The 10,041-nt window shown below is 44.9% G+C and overlaps 1 protein-coding gene across 1 annotated transcript in view; it reads right to left on the bottom strand.

The window, feature by feature from the left end:
* Positions 1 to 663: 663 nt before the first annotated feature.
* The window catches only part of Gabra3 (gamma-aminobutyric acid type A receptor alpha3 subunit), a 289,092-nt gene continuing 279,714 nt past the window's right edge, over positions 664 to 10,041 (bottom strand). The window contains exon 10 of the mRNA XM_004646005.3: positions 664 to 1,136. Coding sequence (XP_004646062.1) covers positions 801 to 1,136 — 336 coding nt within the window. The 3' untranslated portion in view covers positions 664 to 800. The remainder of the gene's footprint in view (positions 1,137 to 10,041) is intronic.

Genomic DNA, 10,041 nt, shown 5'->3' with positions numbered 1-10,041 from the left:
CATGAAATCAAATGTCCTGTACCAAATTTGGTATAAAACTGGCAATAAATTTGATGGTGTAGCAAATTCAAAAACTGACTAGAGAGATTTGTGTTAATTTCCAGGTCACCCCTCTTACCCACTGTCACTGATGACACAGGACCAGAGGACCCTGATGTGGATGAAGCCCCTGGGCCTAGCTGAGGGCTGCTGGGAATTGACTTTCACCTGCCAGCAATCCTGTCTCAAGCTAAATTTGAGTGTTCAGCAGCTACCCACCCTTCCTATGCAGTGTTGGCGGGGAGGTGACTCATCCGTCTCTCCCAGCTCTGAACACCACTCATGTAGCCTCTGCTCCCAGCTCTTGGGCTTGGCAGGCCCTGCTGCCCGCGGGGGGTGCTGCACAGGAGCACGGAGCGCAAACCCACCTGGTGCCCTAGTAAGTCGGCATTTTCTCTGGACCTGTCACCAATTCTCCTTAGTCTCGACTTCTCAAATACCCAGCGTCACTTGGACAACAGAGTCTCCTATTCTTTCTGCAGTGGGCAGAGTGCAAGAAAATACACGCGATGCCCTCAGCTAGGGGAAAGTGGTATGCTAAGATGTGCAAGTGCACAAGTGGCAGTGTGTGGTTCTGATGGGAGGCTACTACACAGTGTCACAGGGACAAGTCACTTTTGTTACTATTGTTTCACTGAGATTCATAAATTTGAATTGAGAGTCACAGTCTGAAAGTGGGTTCAAAAGAAGAAAGCTGAACCATGTGAAGGGGAGGCTTCAGGGGCTACATCGTGCTCTGGTTGCTGCGCCACTCCTACTCCCTACTGTTTGCGGATCATGCCCTTAATAGCTGACTCCCGGTTCACATATGTGGCCCAATACACCAGATTGAATATAGCAAAGAGCACAGGAAAGATGATGCGGGAGATTTTGTCAACCTTGCTGACACTGTTGTAGGTCTTGGTCTCAGTTGGGCTATCCTGCACGAAGGTGGCCTTGGGCGAAGCGATCATGGTCGGAGTCGAGGACGCACTGGGAGTAGCGCCCTTGGAGATGGTGGAGAACTCAGTATCCTTGGCCAGGTTGATGGGATAGGTGGTCCCCACGATGTTAAAGGTGGTGCTGGTTTTCTTGGTCGGAGCTGCTGGTGTTTTCTTCTAGAGGTCAGGAAAAAAGGACACAAATGGAGAACAAAACAAAACCCAATTAATTGGTTACACAGACCTCCAGAGGCTTCAGGCAGAGGGAGCCATGCAGGAAGTTAAGCCACGAAGTAGGCAGGTGTGTGTCTAAGGATAGCGATGGAAGATGAGTTTGGAAACAGAGAACTAGCATGGTCCTGGTCTACTAGCTAGGTGGCTTCAGATAAGTCATGTGTCCTCTCACAGCTTCAGTTTCTTCATTTGTAAAATGAAGATCAAGATACTTGGCAGCTTGCTGAGAAGATAAAATGAGAAAATGGTGGGAAGAATCACTGGTAAACTGTGGTCACGTGGGGGACTTGTTCATCATGTGACTTGATCCTCAGCACACCCCTTGACATCAGAGGCTGAGATTGCTCTCATTTGGCATGAGAAAACTCAGCCTCAGACTAAATATCAAAGCACATGCTAGCAACCCAGGCTCCTGACTTTCAGCCAGGGCTGTACTGTGCTGTTCATGCAGGCGTGAGACCCTGTTTGGTAACTCAACAAGTACCTCCAAAAGGCTGCGACCATCAAGTGGCACAGCTCCCGTGGGGAAGAGTTTGGAGAGTCTGAAAAGTGGTCTGATCATAAAGATGCAAGGAGACGATGAACACTGCGGTATGTGTACACACATCACCCCGAGTGGTTGCCACCCTTCGTGCAGCGTAAATGTGCTCCGAAGCTCCGGGGTACGCCAAGCTTTCCTACTCCTCTAAGCTGCAGGCAGGAGCCATGGCCGCCCCAGAGAGTAATGGAAATGATGCTCTCTGATGTCAAGAAGGCTTATTTCTCAGACTAAAATATCTCCAAGACACAGTGAGGAAGCCAACACACGTGGACACAATCATGTGTGCATGAAGAAGAGATAAGAGACAGCATTCAGGTCTGAGTCAGGGCAGCAAGGCAGTGGCATGATTCCCAGCAAAGGCTGAGACATAGCTCGCTGTCTAGAGACCAGCGACTGTGTCACTCTTGCCTCTGGCCTTTTCTTCCTCCACTTTTCTACGGCTCCAGGGGAAAACGAGCACACAGGAGCCTTGGAAGTGCTCTCAGATCAGACTCCCCGCATGCTCTTTCTCATGTTACTTTCTTCGTAGTGTCTAACCTTTACTTCTTTGTTGCCACATTTCCTTCCTAGATTTTATTCCCACCTCCTTCCATACTGTCCCCCTTTCATTCAACCTCTGTTTCACTTCATCTTTACTTCATGTCTATCATTTTTGTATCTTCTCCGTTAGCCCTCACTGTCATTTAGCCTTCCTGATCATCAGCAGATTTTGTTCAACACGCACAACATATCTACTGGATGCAGAACTGTGCCTGGCTCTTAGAGTTAAATGGAAAGGTTAAAAGATAAGTCAACTTCTGTCACTGTCTTCTAGGGACTGCCTCGTGAATACATCATTGCCATTTAATGTGGCAAAACTTCTAATGTTTCTGAGAGAATGCCGTGGGAACTCAGTAGAGGCAGGGAGATAAAAATACTATCAAGTGTTAGAAAAGGCTCAGAAAAGGCCTGATGTTTGGTTCACAGAAGCTGATCGGAAATGCAGCAGATGAAGACACAGCAAGGTCAGTGCATGGGCCGTGCAAGGGGCTTGCTGGCCTAGATCCTACTGTGCAGGGCCAAGAGCAGCAGGGCCTTGGGGTGCACACAGGCCGAAGGCAGGTCTTAAAGGGCCTTGTCTGCTGCAATCTCCAGATCTTCCTTGTCTATGGTGGCTGTAGTGTGTGCCATCAGATTAGCTGGACTAATAGGACATTTTAAAGCAACGTTGCTCTTTCCCTCTGAAGGCTGCAGTCACATTGCTACAAATGGAAGGAGGAAGTAACTCGAAGGCTCCTAAGAATCTTATAAATGCTTTAAATACTACGTGAGACTCATTTATAATTACCGAAGTCGTTGTGTGAATAGAGTCCCGCTGCTAAATGTGTTTGCTATTAAATAAAATAGTGCTTTACTTGTTTGCCTGCTTATTAATTTGCTTAGTAATCTCTTTTTGTAAGTAGACCCCAAAAAAGGAGGGGGAGAAGACAAAAGAAAAGAAAAAAACACAAAAAATTATCCTTTGTTAGAGGATTTCAAATGTTGCTGCAGGTAGTCATCTTCTAATCCAGTTATGGTCAAATCTCTGAGACAGTCATTTGACATAACCATGTCTTTCTTTAGCCCCAAGGCACTCTGTGTGCCACAGGTGAGGTGAGCAACAATTGATTTAATCCTAGATACTTGAAGTAATAAAGGAAAATTACCTTGTGATTTCTCTCACCGTTTCCAACACAACAGTTTAATTAGCCTCTGTAATTTTACCTCCACTGTCACCGAAGGAAATCAAAGCAAAAGTTGTTGCATTGAAAAGACAAGAACAGGAGGCAGAAATTAGTGGTTGATCTTTCCCCATTTCTGCATCTAATGTTTCAATCCTTCTTGCCCAGGAACTTGCCAGGTGCAGCCTGCACTGAGGGAAGTTTGACAAGGCTGCTATTGTACTCCTGCCCGCCCCCAGCCAAATGCCAGGCTTTAGGCATGGGTAGGTATTTATTGAATGAAAAATGGACCCACCGCGCTGAAGGTTCCCAATGGGATGTCTGGCTTGTGTCCCTGAGTCTTGGGTCATTTCCATACCACAAAGCTAAAAGTCACTTTTGACATTCCCCAGGTCATCTGGTTGCTTCCACAAAGCCACCGCATGTGGCCTTTGGGCTGCGGGCCTAAATCCTCACGGAGACAGTGTGTACTGCACTCACGTCTTCTCCACATGGCACCCTGCTGAAGGGCTCTGAAACTGCTGTTTGGGGGGTAGTTTGGCCATCGAATATACTTACAACCTAACGAAGAGCTCAGAGTATAGTCTTCCCACGTCTGGTGCCTCTGTGTCAAACCCTGAGATGCCTCCAGATTAAGTGACCCTCAGTTTCCCCAAGTGGAACATTTCAGTGGAGTATACACTAAGTGAGATTCAAAGATGAACAAAGTCAACAGCAACAAAATCAAACAATTCAACTTCAAAAATAGTCAAAAGACTTGAGTAGGTATCTCCAAAGAAGACAAGCAAAAGGCTAAGAGGCACAGAGGAAAGTGCTCAGCATCACTACATTAGGAAAATACAAACCAAAATCACAATGAAATGACACCTCACATCTATTAGGAGGGCTACAACTTAAAAAACAGAAAATAAAAATGTATTGACAAGAATGTGGAGAAATTAGAACCTTTATACACTAGTGGGAATACATAATGGGATAGCCATTATAGAAAATGATATGGTGAGTGCTCAAGAAATTGTAGCTGGAATAGCACATAACCCAGCAGTTGTGCTTTTGTGGAGTAAAACTGATCCCAAATTCAAAGCAAGGTCTCAGAGAGTTATCTGCGCACCCATGTTCAGAGCAGCATTATTCTCCATAAATAAATAACGAAAACAGCCCAAGCGTGCATTAAGGGAAGAATCAAGGAACAAAATGTAGTCTATTCACAGTGGAGCATCATTCAGCCTTGAAAAGAAAGGAAATTCTTCTGTCATACTGAAACACGAATGAGCCCTGAAGACACTGCTCAGTAATGTAAGCCTTCCCCTAAGGGAAAACTGCTTGCAGCTTTCCCGCAGGAGATACCTAGAGTAATCAGACAGACAGTAGAGCGAGTTGAAGAGTTGGGCCAGGGGAAGGGAGGCACGTTGTTCAGGAGGTGCAGCTTCAGTTCTGAAAAGTGAAAAGCATCCGGGAGGTTGTGAATGTACTGAACACTAATGAACTGTGCTCTTAACACTGGTAAGGTGGTAAATTGGTAGCCTGTGATTTTATATGCACATTAGCTGAGTTCAATACACATAGTGAAGCAAAGACTCTGCCTCGGGAAACCTTGGTTAGTGAGGATGATCAATGCCAAATAAGATATACCTAAGATGTAACGAAAGAGGCACAGATAAACACTTAGAGAGGCATAAATAATGAATGAATTGTGGGAATTTCAAAGAGGAAAGAAATGTATCAGACACATAAGAGAGAAACAATCAGATGTGTCAGGGTGAGGTAGTCCGACTAGATGGAGAGAACACACAGGTGAAAGAAGCCCAACCCTCGTAACAGTGGATTCCCAGGAGGCTGTGGGTTTGCAGAGTGCGTGCGGGAACTACCCAGGTGCAGCCCGCAGCTGGGAGGGAATGAGGGGCAGAGCCTGAGAGGCTGCTGTGCTTCAGGGCCTGAGTGCATACAGCAACTGGCGGCAAATCTCATACAATGGCTTCCACATTCCCTGCAAGGCGAGTGAAAGAAACAGCCAAGATTTACAGAGATGGTTCTAGGAAGTAGAAGACAGACATGAGTAGAGGCACAGAAGGGCTCCAAGCATGGATCAAATGAGCAGCAGAATTTTAGTAAGTGTGTAAATATCACAATCCACCAGTGGTTGTAAGCTTGTTTGCAGAGAGGAGAAGAGTTGGACTGACGTGGCAGAGGCGCTGAGGGTGCTGCAGGGTGCTGCAGTGACAGCACGGGAGCTCTACTGGAAGACAGAGAGATTGTGCGGGCTATTCTTTCAGCCACGAAATAGCCCGTGTGTGTTCAGTATGTGGCAGGTCCTAAAGGTGCAGCAGGGGCAGTAAAACACAGCTCCTGTCCTTCAGCCGTTCACATTTCAATGAGGAGGGCAGGGAGTGAACACAGAAGCACACAGATGCGCAGCGAAGGCAACTCAGAGGAGGAGAACTGCAACAGAGACCGCTGAGGAGGGGCTGGGCCTGGAAGATACGCTAGAGGCAGTGTTGCTGAGAAGTTGGGCAGATGCCTGAATAAAATGAGAAAACAAGCTTTGAGACAATCTGCACAACCAAGATGCCACAGAGAACTGTAATGAGGAGGAACCTGGAGCTGCCCTGACAGTGATTTGTTCAGGGACACCAAGGGGACTGCGCTGGCCTGAGGGGACTGAGTGGCACACTGGGGATGGTAAAGCCAAGCTCAATGGTGCACGCTTGCACTCCAAGCTTTTGGAATGGCTGAGGCAGGAGGATTGCGAGTCCCAGCCCAGTTTCGGCAACAAAGAGAGTCCATCTCAAAAACAAACAAACAAATGATAAGGTACTATCACATATCTAGGGACTTGATCCTATAAGGCATTTAAATAATTTTATAAGGATTATGGAATTTAATCTCAGTATAGCAGGAAGCCATTAATGTATTTTGAGCAGAATTGTCCCAATTTACAATCACAAATAATCCTTTCCGTTGTTGCTCAAAGAACAGCTGGTAGGCGTGAGCACAAAGGGCTAAACTTAGGAAGCTACTTCCAGTGGGGCTGGGTGATAGATGCTGTGGAGTGCTAGGCGGGAGGAAGGTAGCCAGCTCTGGGAGTTGTAGCCTGAATGTTGAGGAGAATGTTGGGGTTACAAGCTGAACCGGAAGACTTTAAAGATAAGTATATTTGGTGGAAGAGACCAGGATTTGTGTTTGGACAAATTGGAAACATATTGGACATCCCAGTGAGAAAGTAGACAGCTTTCTGCTGTTGTATGTATGAGTCTGCTGTTCAGGGGAGAGCTTTAGAGATACATATTTGGAAGAGATTGGCCTCTAGATGGTTATTCATTCCATTTCTTGGGATTGAATGAGGTCATGCGAAAAATGAGTGCAGATTTGGAAGAAAAAAGCCATCCCAATGTAGGGAGAAGGCAAGGGCAGTGCAAAGGAAAATAGCGAGGAAGAAAATGAACAGCTGGGAATCCTGATAGGTGGAATGCAAGAACTGAAGTTTCCAAGGAGACAATCATCTTCAACATAAGAAAGCACAGGGCCACGGAGATAGCTCAGTAGGATAAGCACTTGCCTGACAAGCGCAAGGGCCTGAGTTCAATCCCTGGTTCTGAAAAAGAAAAAAGAAAGGAAGAAAGGAAGGAAGGAAGGAAGGAAGGAAGGAAGGAAGGAAGGAAGAAAGAAAGAAAGAAAGAAAGAAAGAAAGAAAGAAAGAAAGAAAGAAAGAAAGAAAAAGAAAAGCAAGCAGAAAAGCAGAGTGAGGGAGCAGTACTGGGGATGAAAAGGATGTGAATTACACCTCTGAAAGACTGGAACTACAAGACTAACAGTTGCTGCCCCGCAGAAACGTAGTGCAAGGGAAGCTGCCGCTGAGGACAGAACGGCAGCCTGGCTAGGGCCTGCAGACACCGCGGAGACAAAACCGTGGTGAAGAATGTGGCATCTTCCAGTGGACAAGAGTTGCTTAGAGAAGTGAGGGGGAGTTTATGAGGAGTAGGAGAATAAAGCTAGCGAAAAGCAGAGGGGAGAGGCGTTAAAGGTGAGCAGAAGATCAACAGCCACGGAGGAACATACCCTGATCAAGCCCGATAAAGAAGGGAGGGTGCTGACACACGCCTCTGGGGGCCTGGCGCGGCTTCCTAGCAGGGGTTTCTGCTCTCTGTGGCGCTTCTAAGCACATTCACACTCTTACGTGCCTCGCTTTCAGAAGCATTCCGAGAAAACACTAGAGCAAGCGTACAGGCAGTCTGAATGATCTCCTCACTTGACAATAAGAAAAAAAGTCCTAAGAGCTACTAGCAAAACTAGGCAAAAAGTTACTACGTTTTTTTTCTGGAAGTAAGGGACAGTGGTGGAGGACATGTCTGGTGACACATCTAGCATTTATGAAGAGCAGCAGCATAACTATTATTCATGCTGACCAAATAGGGAAACCTAACAGTTACAGAGCAGATTTTTTTTTTTTTTTGAGGAACCAGGGATTGAACTCAGGCCCTTGCGCTTGCCAGGGAAGCGCTTATTCCACTGAGCCATCTCCCGGCCCCTGAGAAGTTAAGTAATGTGTCCCGAGTCACACGGTCAATAAAAAAGAATATATATCTTCTATAATAAAATACACATTACAACTGTGGTATTTTATTTTATTCTTTTTAAAGTTTTTATACAGCTGGGATGAATAAATTCTAGTGTTTGACAGTATGTAGGGTAACTATAGCTAACATCAATTGTATATTTCAAAATGGTGAAATGAAAGCATTTTGAATGTTCTCAGTACAAAGAAATGATAAATGCTCGAGATGATGGATATGCTAGGGAGTTATGAATATCTTAAAAATAAGTCTAAAATAATTATCTGCTTTTTATTTAATTAATTAATTTATTTATTTATTTTGGTGGAACCGGGAATTGAACTCAGGCCCTTGCGCTTGCCAGGGAAGCGCTTATTCCACTGAGGCATCTTCCCAGCTCCCCTTTTTCTGCTTTTTAAATATGGAGGTTTAATTCTTAATTTTAATTCGGTTTTATTAGTTTGAAGAGGGCAATAACTTAGAGTAGTAACACACATAGTTTTTGAAAAGTAATCCAGTGTGGAAGTTCATGCCTGCAGTCAATCCTAGTACTCTGGGAGGCTGAGGCAGGAGGATCACAAATTTGAGTGCTTCCTGGGCAACTGAGGTACTCAGCAAGACCCTGTCTTTTATTGTTGTTGTTTGAATTTTAGGGAAGGATCTACAGGGTGTTCAGGGTCTCACTACTAGATCAGAATCGTAGTGACTCTCCTGTTTACAGCCTTCCAAGAGCTGGGATTACAGGCGCACACCACCACGCCCAGTCTCAATTGCCATCTCAGCACGCTCCAGGGGCGGGACCAGAATGGCAGGCCTAGTGATCGAACCCCTGGCCCCTAATCCGCTGAGCTATGTGGCCAGCTGAGACCCTGTCTCAAAATGAAAAATAAAAACCTGGGTTGAATCACCAGCATTGCATTCATTTTCCAGGTTCTCATAGGTAATGACTTTTAATTTTCTTCATTGGTTGCTAACAATTATGTCTGTCTTTCTCAATACAAGGTGAGAACCTATCACCATAAAGGACAGATTGCTGTGCATTCCCCTTAAAACACTCCCTGTCACATGTGACACACTCATCCCATCATTCTTGCTGGTTTCTGAAGCAGTTCTGAAGACGTTTGCCTGAGTGTCTGCACAGTCGTGGTTCCCTCAACGTCCTGAATCATTTCAAGATGCTGTTTCCTTCTTGGTCATTTTGACTTTAGGAAAGTGTCAGAAGTTGCCTGGCGGTGCCAGGTCCAGCGCATGAGGGCAGACTGGAGCCTTTTATGTGTCTGCCTTTGCACTGGACGGCACTCAAGAGTAGCATTCACCAAATTTTGATCACATTTCATAAAAAGCTTCATGATATAGGAATTGGAGAATTGTTTTAGAAAGTGACATGAACGACAGGATAAAATATCCTCAGAGTGACAGGATTTTGAGGCAGGCTAATTGCAATGTGCATTTTCTATAATTAATTTTTAAAATTTAAACTTTCATTATACATTTTGATAACACCCAATATGTTTATACTGTTAGTTTTGCTCACTACCTATGATAAAAAAGATTGATCTCACTCCTGCAACCCTTCCAATATCATCCAATACAATTATAGCAATCTTTCCAGTTCAATCAATACTATGCGGTAAAGTCATTACAAATGACTGTAAATTCTTGCTCCTCTTTGGAACTGGACTGATTTCTCTGTAGAACTGCTTGCTTCACAGCAGTCTGACTTGGATTTCACTTCCCTTTGATAAGTTTCATTGACTATTTATTTATATTTACACAGATAAATAAAAAAGCTATGTATTTATTATATACAATATTAACTTTTGAAACACAGACTGGCCAATTTTTAGGAAGAGTACTGAGGATTGAACTCAGGGATTGCATGTTTGTTTTAGTTTTTATTTTGAGACAGAGTCTCACTAAATCACTAAGATCCTTAGATTGGTCTCACACTTGCAGTCCTCCTGCCTCAATCTGCCTTCACAGTGCCCTCTCTACCTCCTTGCTTCCCTGCCTCCTCCCTCCCTTTTTTCCTTCCTTCCTTCCTTCCTTCCTTCCTT

Source organism: Octodon degus, unplaced genomic scaffold (assembly GCF_000260255.1).
Source record: "Octodon degus isolate 3935 unplaced genomic scaffold, OctDeg1.0 scaffold00249, whole genome shotgun sequence".
In the NCBI taxonomy this organism is placed as follows: domain Eukaryota; kingdom Metazoa; phylum Chordata; class Mammalia; order Rodentia; family Octodontidae; genus Octodon; species Octodon degus.
The sequence above is the reverse complement of the archived record's forward strand: the minus strand, read 5'-3'. Positions and strand labels throughout refer to the sequence as shown.